This window comes from the organism of the source record quoted next, unplaced genomic scaffold, assembly GCF_019419815.1.
Source record: "Pyrus x bretschneideri cultivar Hongxiangsu unplaced genomic scaffold, Pyrus_bretschneideri_v1 Contig1, whole genome shotgun sequence".
Taxonomy (NCBI): Eukaryota; Viridiplantae; Streptophyta; class Magnoliopsida; order Rosales; family Rosaceae; genus Pyrus; species Pyrus x bretschneideri.
Window position 1 is genome coordinate 1,441,454 of NW_025999390.1, and position 21,326 is coordinate 1,462,779.

The 21,326-nt window shown below is 35.1% G+C and overlaps 1 protein-coding gene and 1 pseudogene across 1 annotated transcript; both read left to right on the forward strand.

Moving 5' to 3' along the window:
* The first annotated feature begins 2,571 nt into the window (after window positions 1-2,571).
* On the forward strand, window positions 2,572-4,883 carry LOC103929023 (annotated as a pseudogene).
* Window positions 4,884-17,888: 13,005 nt separating this feature from the next.
* On the forward strand, window positions 17,889-20,108 carry LOC103929479 (cytochrome P450 CYP82D47-like). The gene is made up of 2 exons (XM_009338692.3): window positions 17,889-18,904; window positions 19,361-20,108. Exons 1-2 carry the CDS (start codon window positions 17,933-17,935, stop codon window positions 19,982-19,984), a joined length of 1,596 nt encoding a protein of 531 aa, XP_009336967.3. The 5' UTR covers window positions 17,889-17,932; the 3' UTR covers window positions 19,985-20,108.
* The last annotated feature ends 1,218 nt before the right edge of the window (window positions 20,109-21,326 follow it).

Genomic DNA, 21,326 nt, shown 5'->3' on the forward strand with positions numbered 1-21,326 from the left:
CAAAATGGATTTCAAAACAAAAAACAAGGCCAACTTGGCCAATCTCACCATAACGGCAGATCTTTGGATGCACAGCATTCCAAAGCCAAAAGTACTTTGATCTCGGCAATTAGAAATTCAATCACATCATAACCTGCCTCATAAGAAACTCTGCGTGCAAAATTACCAACAAAACTATTAATGGAACACTATTTACATACATAGCAACGCTAACTTCAAAAAGAAACTGCAAAAAGACCAATTAGTGACGTTTACAAAAATAACTCTACATTCAAAACCACAAACGAAATCATCGATTAGATTACAATAAATCATACCAACGCCATCATGAGACATGAAAGAAAGACTCAAGCTCAAACAAGCAGATCTAACATGGACAAAAGCAGCACTATAATCTAGAAAATCCACATCATTAAAACTCAACTTCATTTATTGCCAAACCCACACTACCCAAAACAACCACAGATGGAAGATTTTGAGAGAAAAATTGGATTGAAAAAGGACAAAAAAATAATTGATAGAGAACTCAAATATAAGCAAGCTTAGGCTAAAACTTAATCATCACAGGATTAATAATTAGTATGTCATCAATATGTGATAAAAAAAAAAAGAAATCACTTGGTGGTTTAGCCACAACAATTTATCTTTTTGGAGACCAAAAGATTATAGAGACGCTTCAAGCCTCTCCTTAATCCAGTATTATGAGATTTACATGCTTTAAAAATATAATCCAAAACGTACTATGAATAAAATATGAGCTTAAAATTCGTTTTCAATCAATGAATCATCCCGTAACTGTTATAAGATGATCATTATTCAATACATAAAAATCACAAGTGCTAGCCCAATTCCAGTGTAGAGTAATTTTTGTAAGGTTATTTTCGTTGGGGGCAATGATACTAAAATTATGCACAAATCACACAGAAGACAATCCCATCTTTTTTGCAAGTTGCATCGAACAGATAAGTAAAGGGTCCAAACCAACCATGTCATAAATAATCAAGTTCTTAGAGTAATAAAAAAGATGTGATATCTTATACATTTTATTTTATTTCTTATATGTTTTTTTAATTTTTAACTGTTTAATCGAATGAATTAAAAAATATTAACGGATAAAAATTATTAAAAATATGTGAAAAGTAAAATAGAATCTAAGGAAATTTTTAGGTGTTTTCAATGACTCGTTCTTTCTATCTTTTGCATACTATGTTTGACAAAGTAATCAAGATGCTGACCAAAAAAAAAGAAGAAAAAATCATGTCATTGATGAGCCGCCGCCGCAAGAGGGAAAAATGTACAGTCCCTTTCTTTTTGTTTTGGTTTTTTTTTAAATATAACCTTAACTCCTTACATTCAATTTTTTTTATGGATAGAACCCGACATAATTTGTTTACGGACGATTCTTGGATGCTGAACAGTCAGCACACTAAATTACTGACCACTACGTGGATCAATGGAATTTAGACGTCTATTATTTGAAACCTATCCTAACAATTGCTATCGTAATACCCAAACACCCAACCGTCACCTTATGTCTGTAACCAAACAGCAGGATCTTCTTGCCCTCACGTCTTCCATGGCAGCTCTCACCAACCAATTCATCTCTCCTCCGTCAACCCCACCTCCATTCCCTCGTCCAACCTATTCTCCGTCCTCCACAACAAGTCCGCGACCAAGGCTACCTCGTCGACTCCGCCGCCATTGTCTGCAAGATACTTTAGCAGTCGCGGAGCAATACTCTTTTGGAACGACGACGTCGATCATCGAGGAAGACTAGTTTTGAACCACACGACAGAGGACGACTAGTTGCAGTTGCTGCAGAAGAGAGGGATTGGAGGTGGGTCGCTGGAGAAAAGAAGGATTGATGGGGGGGGGGTGGCCTGTTAGGGTCGCCGGAGAAAAGAAGCCATGCCATGCCGGCTATGGCATGTAAGACTCGCAGACTTGCCGCAGGAGAAGTGGTCTGTTTGGTTAAGGGTTTAATAATAGAAAGGATGATTGGTTACTTGATTATCAAGCTTAAACATATAACACATGTCATGTCTTTATTGGTTATGTAATTTAGTGAGTAAAATGAGCACTGACTAGTCAGTACCAAGTATTATCCCCCTTTTTTTTTACTCCTGATCACAATGATCCACGTAAGAAAATTCTTTAATTATGCTTTATTTTACAAATTTTATATTTTTCAAATACCTAAAATATCCTTATTGCATATTTGATTGACACAATTAATTTTACATAGGTTGTAAAGGAAATTAATGATTTGCCAAAAAAAAAGACAATTAGAATGGATAAGTTCTCTTTATAGAAATTTGATCCAACAGTTAAAGTTATTATAACTTTGAAATAAATCTCTTATTTGTAATCGTTTAATCAAATTTTAAAAATCTAGATCGATTGATTAAGTGAATTTAATGAAAATGATCCGACTCTTTATTATAAACCTTTTGTCTTTTACTCTTTAACATGTCTCGAGAATAAGAAGTTATTTATTTCAATCGATTCACACGTAGTACACGTGCCCATATTACTCCTGTATATCTGTGTGTGTATATGACAGGGCTCGATATAAACTTAAGCCTTCACCCGGTTCGGCAAAAAATCAGTCTCTAGCTTTCTAATGTTTGAGTTGCAATAATGGATCCTCTCCCTTATGCAAACTCTATCACTGCTGGCCTGTTCACAGTATTCATCGTGCTCTATTACTTATCACGAAGACGGAGAGCTGCCAATCACAAGGGCAAGTTATCACCACCATGAAGCCAAGGGTGGATGGCCTATATTTGGTCACCTTCATTTGTTCGGAGGCTCCACTCCTCCTCACATAACTTTGGGAGCCATGGCGGACAAGTACGGACCCATTTTCACTATCCGCCTTGGCGTCCATCCGTCGTTGGTGATAAGCAGCAGTGAGATCGCAAAAGAATGCTACACAACCAAAGACTTGAGCGTGCTCTCTCGCCCAAAGATGGTGGTTGTAGATCACGTTAGCTACAACTATGCAATGTTTGGGTTCGGACCACCTGGACCCTATTGGCGAGAAATTCGCAAGATCGTTACCTTGGAGTTGCTCTCAGTCCGGAAGGTTGAGCTGCTCAAGCACATTCGAGTGTCGGAAGTGGCTACTTTCTTAAAAGAATTGCACGAACTTTGGAGTACAAAGAAAAAGGAGGGCTCGGAAGATAGAATGGTTGTAGAGCTAAAGCAATGGCTTGGGGACATGACGCTGAACGTTATTCTTACAATGGTGGCTGGAAAGCGGTATTCGGTGGCTGCCGCTGGGGATGAGAAGAAAGAAGCGCGTAGGGTTCAGACTGCATTGAGGGAGTTATTTGATTATCTGGGCATGTTTTTAGTGGGTGATGCGGTTCCTTATCTGCGGTGGTTGGATTGGGGTGGACATGAGAAGGCAATGAAGAAAGGTGCAACGGAAATGCACGCCATTATTGCAGAGTGGGTTGAAGAGCATAAGCAGAGGAGAGCAAAAGGTGATGCAAAAGGAGAACAGGACTTCATAGATGCGTTGCTTTCTGTGCTTGATGGTGCAGACCTTGGCAGTTTTGATGCTGATACGATCACCCGAGCCACAAGCTTGGTACGTATATATAATTCATTAATTTTGCAGGCAAGTAATTAACCATAAAAGGCTGGAGTTAGACACTAAACACATCAAGATTTTATTTTTACTTTTCAAGACTTATAAGCTAATTGCATGGTCTATAAAAATAAAATGAAAACATTAGACAATAAATTTTTTTTTTTTTTAAACATATGATTTCCAATTTTATATATGATTCATGCGACATATTTGTCTGCTCACCGATGAGTGATTGTAGAGAGATTACCTTCTTAGACAGTATCTGTAGACCACATAATGTGACGATTAATGGTTAGATTATTTCTTTAAATCTTTAAGAATGAAATTCAACTATCAACCGTTACATTCTTTGATTTACAAGATGTGATTTAAAAAGATAATCTCTTTAACATTTTCGTCGCCTAAAGAATGTATAAATGTTAATCAAGCAAATATTCCTTGGGCAGAATGTTATTGCAGGAGGTGGCGATACCACCATGGTGACATTGACGTGGGCACTATCGTTATTGCTGAACAACCCTCATGTTATGAAAAAAGCTCTAAACGAACTGGACACCAAAATAGGCAAACAAAGAGTTGTGAGTGAGGAAGATATAAGCAACTTGGTCTACATCCAAGCTATTGTAAAGGAGACGTTACGTTTGTACCCAGTAGGACCATTATCAGGGCCGCGTATATTCAGTGAAGATTGCACCATTGCTGGCTACCATATCCGAAAGGGCACCCGGTTCATCCCAAACTTCTGGAAGATCCAAACTGACCCGAAAAATTGGCCTGAGCCATTTGAGTTCAAGCCAGAGAGATTTCTTACCACACACAAGGATGTTGATCTGAAGGGTCAGCATTTTCAGTTTATTCCTTTTTCAAGTGGTAGAAGATCATGCCCTGGTTTGGCATTTGGTCTTCAAATGGTGCAATTTACATTGGCTAGTTTTCTACATGCATTTGAAATCTCAAACCCGTCGAGTGCACCAATTGATATGACAGAGAGTTTTGGAATGACCAACGTTAAGGCAGCTCCACTCAATGTTCTCATCAAACCTCGCTTATCTTCTGAACTCTATGGATAAAAGAAGAAAATATAGAATATTAGGTGTGGGATATGAATAAAAGATTTTGGTTGTTATTAGTTATATATAATTATATTTCTATATCTGTAATCGTAAAATCAATAAATCAACTGCCAATATAAGATAAAAAACCTAGCAATAATGAGTGTTTCAGAATGGGCATATTTAGCAATAAAAAAGTACCCCAAAAATGCCTCTATTTACATTTTCAATTGGGCTCTCTTTTGGGTCTGTTGCCCCCATTCGCCAGTACACAAACAGGACAAAATAAAATAGTCCATTTGCGATTATTATCGAAAAGTTAATTTTGATTAGGTTTTTCTTATTATTGATTGGAAAACTGAGATTTTCATTACATTAACCTGGGTCTAAACTGTTCTGAAGTGCAAAATTTGCACAGCAATGATATGTTTACTGCTTACATCACTTTGCATATCAGTAATGTGATATCAAGATATTTCTAACATTATTTGTAGGGCAAGAAAGAAATCCAAAAAAACCGAATCTGATCCGAAAAATTTGAGCCTAACTTCAAAAAAATCAAACCTGAAAATCCCAAATTATTCGGTAATCGAAACTGAACAATTCTAAAAAATTCGGTATAAAAATCGGGACTAAAGTGCGGTATGTTCAATAATACAAAACTAAACCGAAAAAATATATAGCATTAATCTTTAATATTAGAAAGCCAGAATGATAGTTTGGTGTCTTAGGGCTTTACCAAAAAGAATTGGACTATAAAGCCCCTCAAACAAAAAAAATCCAAAACTAACTGAAAATAATAGAAACAAAATAGCAGGGATAATTTTGTCATAAAAAAATTAAATTAACAAAACATTAGAAGCAGTTTTCTTCCCACTATCTTGCGAGAAGAATCCGCGTTATGGAAGCAAAAGAAACCGTCGTCGTCCCACACAAGAACCACACCCGGAGGAATTCTTTGATATTACGCGTATTGGAACTCTTTGACTCATCTCAAGAACCACACCCATTCTTCCCGGAGGAAAAGAATCAGTTTTCTTCCTGGAGATTATATTTTGGATGCAAAATTTGATGTTTTTGTGATATTGTTACCCAAAACAAGAAGTGATATTAGCAATTCTCTCTCCTCCACCTACTTCCCGTCGCCTTCAGTGCCATCCGGAGGTACCCAACTTTCCAATTTAAAAAACTAGGGTATTTTTCTGGGTTTTTTCTTCTGTTAGTTAGTTTGGGAATAGTGACTACCTTACTCAATGGGTGAGATTGTGTGTGTTAAAAGAGATTGGGCATCTACAGAGCCACGGAAAATCCCCAAGTCCAGTTTTGATTTTTCACTCTTTTCATTTTCTTTTTTCCTTGCAGATTCGTGAAAAGGATTGAGGCTACAAAGTCGAATCTCTTCCGTAAGTTTTCGATTTTTTTTATGTTGGCTTTGTAGTTTGTCACTGATTTTGGTATTTTAGATTGCTTTTTGGGGAATTTAAAGTTACCCAGAAACTCCAATTGCATAATTTGTAGATATAATTTGTTGGTATAATCTTAAATATGCTTTGGTCTTTTTCAATTCACATAATTTGTTGATATAATCTTTATTTTTTATTTTTTATTTTTTATTTTTTGAGGTTTTCAGGATATGGGATTTGATGGAAATGTGTGATTTTTATCGTAAGGCTACGAAATTTTACTAAATTATGCTTCAAGCTATGGAATTTACTTAACTGTGTGTTTTACTATGTTTATAGACTCTATACAAGAGCAGGAGATGGAAATCGAAGCCTTGGAAGAAAATACTTGCGGATGACTTCAAAGGTATCTGCTATGTGGTGCTTCTGCAGACCAACATTTGTTATAAAATTTGTTATCTGCTTCATTTTTTATTATCACAGGCAGTGAAATTTTTAGGAATGTTCTTTTCTGTTGTTTTCTATATGCCAAAAATACATTCGGGTGAAAGCGGGTTAAATACTTCCAAGAGGTGTTTTCAAATAAAAGTTATCTCCAGTGGTAGGTATCTCATTCTCTTGTTGTTTGCATTCTACTGGCATAATTGTTACAACATCATAATGTCAGGTCAAGAAAGAGTCTTGCTCGGTACAACATTTCAACTCTCAATCTTAATCTTTTATACTCAATTCTCAACCTCATTCGTTTTGGTCCTGTCAAGCTTAAATAGGGATTACAAACATGGACTATTAATCAGTAGTGGGTATATATGCGTTTCGTTTAGTGGTTTGCATTACTAATATCAACTCCCTGTCTACATTCTGCTCATTGCTTTTTGGTTAAATAGGCTTTGGTGCATTGAATTAGTGGAGCATTTAAACAGAGATACAAACAGAATTACTGCATTACTAAGGTATTTCCTTCATTTCATTCTTAATTTGTTAGATGGTAGACAATCGCACATCATGTTTAATATTTACTTTGAATGCCGTCAAAGGCATCACCTTTTTATGCCTACTTTAGAACAAAACTCTAATTAATCTTCACATGAGATAAGACTTTACATTTTTCGTACTTGAGTGATTTCAACACCATCGTGATCAATATTAAGCATGTACGTGCTTTTGCTTTCCAAACGGTTGGAGAAGAGTGTTTTAGATTATGTCATGGAACCTTCAGGTGGAGTTTTTTTTTTTTTTTTTTTTTTTTTCAAGGTAAGTAGAATTTAAAAGGAAGGTCATGTCCAAAGACTTGCGTACGAAGGCAAAACACCAGAAACACAGACGGGAAACCATAGAAATGGTACAAAAAAAATAATAGCAAAAGGTGACTGCATGAAGGGTAAGTGACTTGAAGTAAAACTTCAGTCTCGACCCCATTTCTAAAAACCAAGCTGCAGAGAAAGATAGGATAAGGTTAACAGTGCAAAATGAAGTATCGTCGCCTTCGGATTTGAAATCAATAGACGAATATGGTATACACAAGGTTGATGTGGAGTGAATGTAGAGTGTGTAGAGTAATTCGGAGTCCCCGAATCGTAAGCGATTTTTTTTTCATTCATTCATTGATTGATTCAAGGTAGCTGTAGCTTGCTTCCAAGTTCAAGTGCTAGCGATAGAATAGGTAGAACACTATGACACGATGACACGATTATAGCACAACACTTTGACACGATTATCTAATTTGCCTCACCAAATGACACTGTCTGTTTTGTCCATGCATTTTTATGTCACCTATAAATGAAATAATCCCTTTTTTGTGATCCTTAAGTCAATTCATTCACCCACCATAAAAATCAAATGAGTAAAATACATATTATTTGTGTCTTTATTGTTCTGTTTTCTATTTGGTACTCATATGTTCTTCAAATACGACACACAGTCCTTACTTCTTTATTGTGAATACTCTTCATTTCATGTTATATATTTTCTTGCCAAAGAGTAAATAGGTAGAAAAATTAAACATTTGTACGTGGCTTTATCAAGAGGAGTTTCAGCGTATACAACAAAAGTCTTGGTAAAGAAAGGAGAATTACACGATCATGAAGGAGTCTTCACAAGAAATGTTGTGTACAAAGATATTTTGCTTCCCTCAAATTCAACATAAGGTTACATTCTTTCTCTTAATGTTTAATTCCCTTTTTCAACTTTTAATGCAATTCAATCACAAATAATGCTAATATTTGATTTTAACTAAACGCATTAAATTTTCAACAGGATGAAACGATATGAGTTCATGATATGTTTTGCTGTCAAGTGTGTCAAGGTCAATTGAAGTTTTTGGATTGTTTTTATACTTTTTATTTAGCTTTTAGTTGCAACTAAATTATAAGGATCTTCTCTGTTATTTATTACTTCTTTTTTTTTACATATTCTGGACAAAATGCTTTAAATTCCTGCCTGTATTATTAGAGATGATAATTGCCTTTATTTTATGTTTCTATACATTAAACCAATCCTCACATATAAATACATCTAAAATGTGTAAGTCGTGCGTAGTGCGCCGTAATTAAAAAAAATACCTTTCACACGCGCTTGAAGTTATATCTCAACCATTTATAAAAGAAATTAAACCTCTCTCTCTCGACGACCCCAACCCTCTCTGTTTCTTCTACGGTGACACCACACCGCATATCACACCACACCCCACCACATGGTAATTTGCACCACACTGCCCCACACCTGCAAGCTCATCATCTCTAGCAACACTGCACCGTCAAATTCATCGCCCAATCCCACCCAATTCATGTTTCACCTCTGCGCTTGCACAAATCTCTCTCCCTCTCAACCCTCCACCACCCATTCCAATATTAGGTAGTCGATGACCACCTCTCTCTCTTAGTCCGCACACAACTCCACGAAAACTCCTTTTGTTTCAGCCGTCGACGCACAGCTCTGTCAATTCTCAACCAATTATCTATATCTATGTGCAACTCCCTTACAAATTATTTTGTGTCGTTGGTTTTCTTGGGTTTCCCCAGCCATGTAGAAGCTCAAGAAAGAGAGTCCTAGCAGACTCAAGACTTGCTAGCATTTACTCCCTACAGGCCCATATGCTTATGCTATTTCCATGTGTTCATCCAGATGCATTGCTTCTTATAAAGGAAGAGGGGATGCAAGAACCAATGGAACAGTAAGCCAACTCCTGCGGATTGGCTCCAGAGAGGAAGTAGCAGAACACCGATTATCCAAGAGGGTTCGAGTCAGATTGTTGCTTACGGTAGAGGAGGTAAGATCTCAGAACTAATAGGAGATTTCTCCATGGCATTGGCTTTTGCACTCGAAAATGGAGGAAAGCTCGGGAGGACGGATGCATCTAGCACAAGTTCAATGCTTTAAATGAAGTTTATAAAATTAACGATTTAAGTTTATATAATGAAGATACATATTTGAAAAAGGTGAAATATGTTCATTACCTTGACTGAAGAACGTAAGTATGGAAGGATTCTACTATAAAAAATAGGGGTGGGCATAGAAACCATAGAACCGCACCAAAAGGGACCATAAAATACCATATTGACAAAAAAAGTCAACTTAGGTTCAAGAACCGGACCAAACCGTTCATACTAGTTTCAGTTTTGGTTTTCATCTTGAAAGAATCGGGCAAACTGAAGTGAATGGCGATTTTAAATAATTAATTAAAATTTATTAGTGGTATACAAGCGTCGTTAGATAAGTGGTCAAAACCAAATTGGTTTAACCTAGTGCGACTGCACTTAATCATTTCTCAATTAGGTTTTGTGTTTTTTCTTTCAATCGAATCGTCATTCCTCAGTGCCTCACTCTCTTTGATCCTCCTCCTCCTCCAGGCCTTCCTCTCATGATATTGGAATCAATTGTAGTAATGCAAATGGGCATTCAAGGCCAGGTAATTTATTCCCTTCTGTGTTTTTTATATGGTATTTGACATGGTCTTGTACGTTGTGCTCTAAAAATTTAATCATGCCATCATGACGTATTTTCAACTAAGTTACCATTTTTTGGTTGGGACGTTTTGATATAGACGCCTCGTTTTTAAATGTCATCGGCTAAACATCTATTCCTTTTGCAAATTTGATTAAACATTTTCTCTACAATTTTGATACTTTAATTTTATTTCATTAGAAGTCTATTCACGTTAGCATTCCCTTTTTTTCTCCTATTTTTATGCATCTCTTATTATGATAATTTAATTTTTTTTATTTTTTTATTAAAATATTTATTTTAGTAAATTAAATAGAATGTAACAAAACTCGTTGTTACGTACGTCTAATTATAATGGTACATTTAGTTACTTGATGCATTTGAATTTTTGGTCCATTTGGCTTCTTGGTTCCTTTGGAATTTTAGTACATTTGAATTTTGGTACATTTGAATTTTTGGTACGTTCGTTTTCAAAACATAAGTTTTTTTACTTTTTGTCCTAATAATGAGGAATTACTTTGATTAATTATTTTTTTTATAGAAAGAGTCATTAACAATGTAAAAGTTTAAATTACTTTAATTAACGGATAATAGCTTTTTTTGTTAATTCAAAATTATATGATTTATCGTTATTATTTAGCATTATCTATAATAATAAGGATTTATCTCCGATTAACTAAAAGTTGTTCTAGAGACTTATCTACCAAAAAACAAGACTGTCTAGAGCATTGTGTATGAACCAAACATATTTTTAAACATTCCAAAAAGATAAATATTCATTTTAATATAGTTTATAATTGGATATGTTTTAATTCGGGGTTGGTACGTTTTCGTTTGACGTTGGTACGTTTTCATTTAATATTGGTACGTTTCCATTTGGCGTTGGTTTACATTTAGATTTGAAAAGTTTAAATTTTTGGACTTAAATATAGTTGAAATTATTTAAAATATATAGCAGATATTTAAATGTAAATTAATTTCAATTACTCTGAAGTAGTCAAAGTCTAAGTATCTTAATCAAATGTTTCGAAAGCTTAATCAAAAACTCAAAAAGCATAAATGTTTAGCCTATAAAAGTCTAAAATAAGGCATCTAATTCTAATTTTCTCATTTTTGGTTCTTGGTTTTCTCACAAAGTCGGTCTCATATTCGTTATTTGGGCTTGCAATAATAAATGCCCGAGTCTCCTTTGGATCCCAATTTTAATATCATCTCCATGCTTCATTAGCCCATACTGCTCCCAAAAGAATATTTGTCGTTAAAAGGATAAACTCTAGGCTAATAATACAAGAATTGCAACAATTCAATTATTGAATCAGTTGATATCTTTAATGATTTTTAGGCGAAATAAAAATGGTGTTTAAAAGTCTTGACCTTGAGTAAGGACATATTGGTCACTACATTTTGGAAAAGGATCCTCCTCGGATCATTTTTCTAGGATTTGGGGATCCTGTGATCATGACTGTTTATCGTACATTGTACGGTCATAAATCATTTTAAATTTAAAATTTAAAATGAAATATAAATAATACTTAACAAAAATTAATCGCACGATATACAATGAACAATCATGATCACAAAATTTTCCGAATCCCCAAAAAAAGAATCCGCTGAGGATCTTTTTCTCTCTTTTTTTTTATTTCGTTATTGACATGCAGTAAAGATAACTCGTCCTCCTTCGTAGTAATGTGGTGCAAAACGGTCGACGAGCGGGCGACGGGTGGTTGTCGAGATGATGGGGCGATTGACTTTTTGTGAGTTTATTTGTATTTCTTTAATTTTTATTATTATATAAAGAAAGAGTAAATTATATTTTGCACCTTTAAGTTTTAGTGGGATTGCAACCTCATACAACATCTTTAAAACATTTCAATCTTATATATCTACTTATCATTTATTTTCATTTTATACGTTCGTTAAAAAATCTGTTAAGTTAACTGTTAAATGATAATGTAGCAAACATATAATCCTTGAAAAGAAAAAAAAAAAAAAAGAATAAAGCTTTAGTTAACTAATAGTCGCACGATCCCATTATAAGATAGGTTTTTTAGTCAAAATAGTCCATGAGATTTGCATAACACATCACTTTGGTCCCTAAGATTTGAAATCAATATAAGTGGTCCTTGAGATTGTCCATTATCAATCATTCTGTGCAAAATTATGTTAAATAAGGATCAAAATGACAAATATATCTTCAATTTAATAAACAATGGGCTAAAATGATTTGACAAAATTAAGGGCGCAATATTATATGAAAAATGTTAAGGAGATTCTTTTAAAATGAAATTTTATATAAATCTCTATCACCTCACAATTTAACGTTATTTTTTTGTTCGAATATTATAAAACATTGTGCAAAAAATGAGGGGTTAGAAAGTTCACACAAAGTCACACTTTTACGAGAATATCCTTATATTATATTGTACACAAACGAGAAAATATTATTGAATTGCGAGAAGGGCAAGGAACAGTGGGAATTTGGTGTCATGGCTTCAACAAAAATATTAGGACAAAATTGCCCCTCAACAAAAAAAAATCCAAAACCAGTCCAATATAATATATCAAATAATGCAGGGGTAATTTGGTAATTTGATTACCATAAAATATAATATAAATATAAGTGGGAAGAGAGAAAAGAATAAAAAAAAAAAAATGAAAGGATGAGTGAAAGTTGATGGTGCTCATGTGAAGGGGAAAGAAAAATATAATAAAAAGTAAGAAAAATCATGAATATTGTGTTCAAACATCTTATAAGTCGTGCGTAATGCACTGTGATTCAAAAATGTCTTTTGCACACAGTTATTTATTAAATACTATTTCTCTATTTTTAAACACTTAAGAGGTGTGTAGTGCCAATTATATATAAAAAAAAAATCCTCTCGCACGCGCATAATAATGTGATTCGATTAATTATCAAATGGTTTTTTTTTTTTTTTTTATTTTTTATTTTTTAACAAACGATGTTATTTAGACTAAGGGGGAGAGAGTGGGGCTTAGCCTCACAATGGGCTACCAATCAGTTGTTTATTAAATATTATTTTTTCTAATCTTAATATAAATTCAATAAAATGTAGACGGAAGTTGAAAAACCGCTTTCATTAATGTGGATTCAGCTGCTTTGATCCGTTCATCGTACATCGTGCAGTTAGTTTTTGTCAGGTACTATTTTTGTTTAATTTTAAATAAAAATATTTAAAATGATTCACGAATCTCCGGGGTCCTCACAAAGAAGATTTGGATTCCTTTCAGGGTGACCCAATGGAAATTGAAACAAAAATGTTGATTACGTTGGAGTATCTAGCTAATGATGGTGTATGTGAGTGGGACTAACAATGCCCCATGTGGTACCAAGACTACAGAGAAAATGATCTTTTTTCAGGCAAAATAATAACAGTTTTATTAGCATTAGTATAAACTTCAAATAGAGTATCTTGGATAAATCCTAATGATTCCCAAACAAAATGGATTTCAAAACAAAAAACAAGGCCAACTTGGCCAATCTAATAGCCCCCATATTGGCGGATCTTTGGATGTCACTAGCATGATAACACATCCAACACTCCAAAGCCAAAAGTACTTCAATCTCGGCAACTACAAATTCAATCACATCATAACTCGCCTCATGAGAGACTATGTGTACAAAATTGCTAGCAAAACTAGTAAAGGAACACTATTTACATACAAGCAATGCCAACTTAAAAAAGGAACTACAAAATAAAAAACTAGTGACGATTACAAGAATGACTCTACACTCAAAACTACCAACGAAGTCATCAATTGCATTACGAAACGTACCATCATATAAGACATAATAAAAATCAGCTCAAAAGAAAATTAAAGGACGAAAGCCGCACATAAAAAACCACATTAAAATTAACATACTCTCCCCAAACCCACACAGAAATGGATCATCTCCGGATCCCTTCAACCAAATCCACCCAATCAAAATTTGATTAAACGGCTACAAATAGGTTTCTCTTTAAAAGTTATAATAATTTTAGCCGTTGAATCAAATTTCAAAGCCCGGATTAGGTGATTGGGTGGATTTGGTGGAAGGGATTTGGAAATGATCTCTTGCCAACCCACACTACCCAAAACAACCACAGATGGGAGATTTTGAGAGAATGATTGGTTGAAAAAAAAAAAAAATCACTTAGCGGCTTAGGCACAATAGTTTACATTTTTGGTGACAAAAAAGACTTACAAATGCACTTTAGCCTCTCCTTAACCAGTATTGTGTAATTTACATGCGTCAGAAATCTAACTCAAAATATACTCAAATAAAATATGGTTCTGAAATTCGTTTTCAATCAGTGGATCATCCTGTAGCGGTTAAGGATGACCGTTATTCAATGTATAAAAATTCCAAATGCTAGACCAATTATAGTGTGGAGTTTTTTTTTGTAAGATTATTTTCGTGGCGGCAATGATATTAAAATAATGCACAGATCACACAGAAGACAATCCTATCTTACTTGCAAGTTGCATCGAACAGAAAAGTAAAGGGTCCAAACCAACCATGTCATAAATAATCAAAATTCGTCAAGAAAAATGTGGGACTGCGCGATTTAACCATTTGGTCGTTCTTTAGAAAATTGTATATAGACAAGAAAATATTATGGGATAAGTTTAAATAATAAGTCTAAAGCCATGTAGAAAGTTGTCGAAGAAATATCACACTTTTCACGAATCAGCTTGATGCTACTTAATTCAATATTTGACTAATGAGTTTATAATATTAAAAATAGCAAATTATAATATCAAATAACGCACCATATGCGGGTTCATATGTTAATTATTTGGAGTACACATCCTTTTTGGATTTAAAAAAACTGAGCATAAGGATCAAATGATCCGGACATTTGAAATTTGATCTAACGACTACAATTATTATAACTTTTAGAATGATCCTTATTTGTAGCCGTTGAATCAAATTTCAACGGCTTGAATCATTTAATCCTTAGACTTAATTTTTTTAAATATAGAGAGAATTTGTACTCAATTATTTGAGGGTTCTTTCAGGGTGATCCAACAACGTGAAAGTTGAAACAAAGGTGTCAGATTAAGTTGCACGGTGTTAGATTAAGTTGCAAGTGTATCTAGCTAATGATGGTGTGTCTGAGTGTAACCCACAAGACTCATTATTTATGAATTCTGATCCTCTGCATGTTTTTTTCCCTACCACACTATTTCGTTGAGGAGAAATGATAAGGGGCTCCCTCGTTCGAACCACCAACTCTGCTTTGGTATACATTTTGCTCGGGATCAAAAGTATGTTATTGCCTCAATGCCTAATGTGGTACCAAGATTATGGAGAAAAGGAATTTTTTGAGGCAAAACGATAATGGTTTGATTAGCATTTTTTTTTTTAAAGTACAAACTTCAAATAGAGTGTCCTAAATCAAATTTGAGTGATCCTTAAACAAACAGTTCTAAAACAAAAAATAAGGTCAACTTGACTAATCTAATAGCTACTATATCGACGGATCTTCGAGTGTGACTAGCGTGAAAACACATCTAGCACTCCAAAGTCAAAAGTACTTTAATCTTAGGCAACTAAAAATTCAATCACTTTAAATCCGTCTCATGAGAAACTCTACACACAAAATTACCAGCAAAACCAGTTAAGAGCACTGTTTACATATACATGCAACACCAACTTCAAAAGAAACAAATAGTGACCGTTATAATAAGAACTCTGCACACAAAACTACCAACGAAACTATCAGTTGCATCACGGTAAACCCCATCAACGCCACCATGAGTCATAAAAGAAAGACACAAGCTCAAAAAGGCAAATTTAACATGGACAAAAGCCGCACTATATACCTAGACAACCCACACCATAAAAATTCGGCTCCATCACTTGCCACACCCCCACACTATCCAAACAACCATAGAGGGAAGATTTTGGGAGAAAAAATGGAATGAAAAAAGGACAAAAAAATAAGTGACAGAGAGCTCAAATCTAAGCGAGTTTAGACACAAACTTAATCACCACAAAGGGGACTAAAATGCTTAGTATGTCATCAATGTGTGATAAAAAATTACTTGGTAGTTTCGCTACAACAATCTACCTTTTGGGGATAAAAAAGACTCACAAAGACATTTCAACCTTTCATTGACCATTATCGTGTGATACACACGCGTTAAGAATCTAATCCAAAACAAACCGTGTATGATATATAAGTATGAAATAAGTTTTCAATCAGTAGGTCATCCCTTAGCGTGGGGTCAATGATATTTTTTCAGTAGATCATCCCTGACTGGAATTGTCCCCTATGTATAAAAATAATGAGCGCTAGACCAATTCCAACGTAGAGTTTGTTTTTTTTTTGTAAGGTTATTTTCGTGGGGGCAATGATATTAAAATTATGCACACATCACACAGAAGACAATCCCATCTTGCTTGTATGTTGCAACGAACAGATACGTAAAAGGTCCAAACCAACCATGTTACAAAATAATAAATCTTCAAAATAATCAAAATTCGATAAACGTCCAGAAAAACGGGGGATTGAGCAGTTTTACTATTTTGTCATCCTCAATTAAATTGTCTTTTTTAAGAGTTATGAAAAGGAAAGGGTATTTTTAAATTTTAAGGGAAGAGGATCCTCTTTTGAGCTCAGGATGAAAATCCTCATAATCAGTTTATCCAGACCGTTCAAATTTAATAGTTGAATTAAATTTAAATGATTCGGATAGCCTGATGAGAAGGATCCCTATCTTGAACTTATGAGGTATCCTCTTATATTTTTAACTACTTTGAATGTCTCATTTTTATATCTTCTGAACAGCACTTTTAGAAAAGTAAGCAATCGCGTCATTCTTAATTAAATTGTCATTAAGGAGTTTTAAAAAGGAAGGCATAATTTCAAGTATTTTGAATGTGTTACTATTTTTATATTTTGACTTTGTAACGATGGATAGATAGAATATAGATAACAATATTTTTGAATCACATTATTGCTAACTCATTGTGAGGCTAAACTCAATTTTCTTCTTTAGTGTAGAAAATATTGTTTTTTTCCAAAAATAGAAGAAGGTATTTTTGAAAAGTAATCAATCACGTCATTAACAAGCGAGAAAAGTCTCCAAAAGCTACATAACGTAGCACCAATATGAGTAATTACTTTAAAGACGCAAATGAAGTAGCCCAAGGAGAGCACCAAAGCAGCAGTTGCTGCCTTCTCTAAATGGTCCCTTTGTTCTTCTCCAAAGAGACTCTTAAACTAACCAGATTTTGTTTTCATATAGTGGAAACATGATAACTCGTAAATAACTAACCATTAATATTATTACACGTATTAATTATGATTCAAAAATAAAATTAAATATATACGGGTCGGTTTTGTTAACCGTACCCTAAAAATTTTGAGAATCGATTGCCAAACTGAGCTTCGGGTGGGATTCAAGCAGTTTAGTCGGTTTTTTTTTATTTAAATGCCCAGCTCTATGTTCTACGTAGAACCCAACATAATTTTTTCTCTTAATAATTAAGATCCACATAAACAAATTCATCAATTATACCTTTACTTTACAGATTTTACATTTTTCTAATTCTTAAAATATTCCTATTGCATATTTGATATACACAATTAATTCTATGTGGGTTCTTAGGTTCGATTCTCGCTAAAGGTAAATTTGAACCCCATTATTACTAACTCATTGTAAAACTTAGTGCACTCTCCACCCCTTTTAATGTAGATAATAGCATTTGTTAAAAAAAATTACAATCTATCTTTTACCTTTTAGTTAGTCATAAGTTTTTCATTTCTCCCCTCAACTAGGAGATAAAGAGTTATGTATTTCAATACAACCATACGTAATAATCAAGCCCTTTCTCCTATATATACGTGTGTGTATGACAAGGCGATAAATCAACTTAAGCCTTCACCCAGTTCAGTAAAAACCATTTTGCCTCTAGCTTTCTAATGATAGTTGCAAAAATGGATTCTCTCCCTTATGCAAACTCTATCACTGCTGGCCTGTTCACAGTAATCATCGTGTTCTATTACTTATCTCGAAGATGGAGAGCTGCCAATCACAAGGGCAAGTTATCACCACCAGAAGCCAAGGGTGGCTGGCCTATATTTGGTCACCTTCATTTGCTCGGAGGCTCCACACCTCCTCACATAACTTTGGGAGCCATGGCGGACAAGTACGGACCCATTTTCACTATCCGCCTTGGCGTCCAACCGTCGTTGGTGATAAGCAGCAGTGAGATCGCAAAAGAATGCTACACAACCAACGACTTGAGCATACTCTCTCGCCCAAAGATGGTGGTTGTAGATCACGTTAGCTACGACTATGCCATGTTTGCGTTCGGACCACCTGGACCCTATTGGCGAGAAATTCGCAAGATCGTTACCTTGGAGTTGCTCTCAGTCCGGAAGGTTGAGCTGCTCAAGCACGTTCGAGTGTCGGAAGTGGCTACTTTCTTAAAAGAATTGCACGAACTTTGGAGTACAAAGAAAAAGGAGGGCTCGAAAGATGGAGTGGTTGTAGAGCTAAAGCAATGGTTTGCGGACATGATGCTGAACGTTATTCTTACAACGGTGGCCGGAAAGCGGTATTCGGTGGCTGCCGCTGGGGATGAGAAGAAAGAAGCGCGTAGGGTTCAGACTGCATTGAGGGAGTTATTTGATTATCTGGGCATGTTTTTGTTGGGTGATGCGGTTCCTTATCTGCGGTGGTTGGATTGGGGTGGACATGAGAAGGCAATGAAGAAAAGTGCAGCGGAAATGGACGCCATTATTGCAGAGTGGGTTGAAGAGCATAAGCAGAGGAGAGCAAAAGGTGATGCAAAAGGAAAACAGGACTTGATGGATGCGTTGCTTTCTGCGCTTGATGGTGCAGACCTTGGCGGTTTTGATGCTGATACGATCACCAAAGCCACAAGCGTGGTACGTATATATAATTCATTAATTTTGCAGGCAAATAATTAACCATAAAAGGCTGGAGGTAGACACTAAACACATCAAGATTTTATTTTTACTTTTCAATACTTATAAGCTAATTGCATGGTCTATAAAAAGAAAATGAAAACATTAGACAAGAAGTTTTTTTTTTTTTTTTTGAAAACATATGATTTCCAATTTTATATATGACTCATGCGGTATATTTGTCTGCTCATCAATGGATGATGGTAGAGAGATTATCTTGTTAGACTGTATATGTAGATCATATGATGTAGTGGTTGATGGTTAGATTCTTTCATTAAATCTTTAAGAATGAAATTTAACGACTATCAACCGTTACATTCTTTAATTTACAAGATGTGATTAAAAATATAATCTCTTTAACATTTTCGTCGCTTAAAGAATGTATAAATGTTAATCAAGCAAATATTCCTTGGGCAGGCTATTATTGCAGGAGGTGGTGATACCACCATGGTGGCAGTGACGTGGGCAATATCGTTATTGCTGAACAACCCTCACGTTATGAAGAAAGCTCTAAACGAACTGGACACCAAAATAGGCAAACAAAGAGTTGTGAGTGAGGAAGATATAAGCAGCTTGGTCTACATCCAAGCTATTGTAAAGGAGACATTACGTTTGTATCCAGGAGGACCATTAGCAGGGCCGCGTATATTCACTGAAGATTGCACCATTGCTGGCTACCATATTCCAAAGGGCACCCGGTTCATCCCAAACTTCTGGAAGATCCAAACTGACCCGAAATATTGGCCTGAGCCATTCGAGTTCAAGCCAGAGAGATTTCTTACCACACACAAGGATGTTGATCTGAAGGGTCAGCATTTTCAATTTATTCCTTTTTCAAGTGGTAGAAGATCATGCCCTGGTTTGGCATTTGGTCTTCAAGTGGTGCAATTTACATTGGCTAGTTTTCTGCATGCGTTTGAAATCTCAAACCCGTCGAGTGCACCAATTGATATGACAGAGAGTTTTGGAATGACCAACGTTAAGGCAGCTCCACTCAATGTTCTTATCAAACCTCGCTTATCTTCTGAACTTTATGGATAAAAGAAGAAAATATAGAATATTATGTGTGCGATATGAATAAGAGAGTTTCGTTGTTATTAATTATGTATTATGTGTCCATCTTTGTAATCGAAATATCAATAAATCAAGGAGCGTAATATCCACACATCCCATTTTACTTCTCACACACATTTTTAATTTTCGACCGTCGGATCAGATAAATTGAAGAAGATCAACGAACAAAAATTATCAAAAGGTGTATGAGAAGTAAAATGAGGTGTGTGGATACAAAACCTAGCAATAATGAGTGTTTGAGAATGGGCATATCTAGCAATAAAAAAGTACCCTAAAAAAGCCTCTATTTACATTTTCAATTGGGCTATCTTTTGGGTCTCTTGCCTCCGGATTTTTTGTTTTTCAATTTGTTTGTAAAGAACCCACCCATTTGCCAATACACAAACAGGACAAATTAAAATAGTCCATCTGCGATTATTATAAAAAAAAACTAATTTTGATTAGGTTTTTCTTATTATTGATTGAAAAAACTGACAGATTTTCATTAGATTAACTTGGGTCTAAACTGTTCAGAAGTGCAAAATTTTGCATAGCAATGATATGTTTACTGCTTACATCACTTTGCATATCATTAATGTGATATCAAAATATGGTATTTCTAGCATTATTTGTAAGACAAGAAGGAAATCCCAAAAAAGAGAATCCGATCCGAAAAATTTGAGCCCAACTTGAGAAAAACCAAACCTGAAAATCCCGAATTATTCAATAATCAAAACCGAACAATTCTTAAAACCTCGGTATAAAAATTGGGACTAAAACGCGGTATGTTCGATGATACAAAACTAAACCAAATATAATTATATAATATATATATATATATATATATGTATTTGAAATATATGTGGCCGTTAGATTTGCTTGAAGTTAGATCTCAACCGTTAATAAAAAAAAATAAAACTCTCCCGAACCTCCCAAACTCTCAATCCCTCTGCTCGACGACTCCGACCCTCTCTCTCTGTTTCTTCTCCGGTGACACCACACCACATTGCCCCACACCTGCAAGTTCATCTTCTCCGGCAACACTGCACCGTCAAATTCATCGGCCCAATCCCACCCAATTCATGTTTCACCTCTGCGCTTGCACAAATCCCTCTCCCTCTATACCCTTCACCATCCATTCCAATATTAGGTAGTCGTTGACCACCTCTCTCTCTCTCTCTTAGGCCGCCCACAGCTCTACGAAAACTCCTTTTGTTTCAGCCGTCGACGCAGAGCTCCGTCAATTCTCAACCAATTATCTATATCTATGTGCAACTCCCCTACAAATTATTCTTAGTGTCGTTGGCTTCCTTGGGTTTCCCCAGCCACG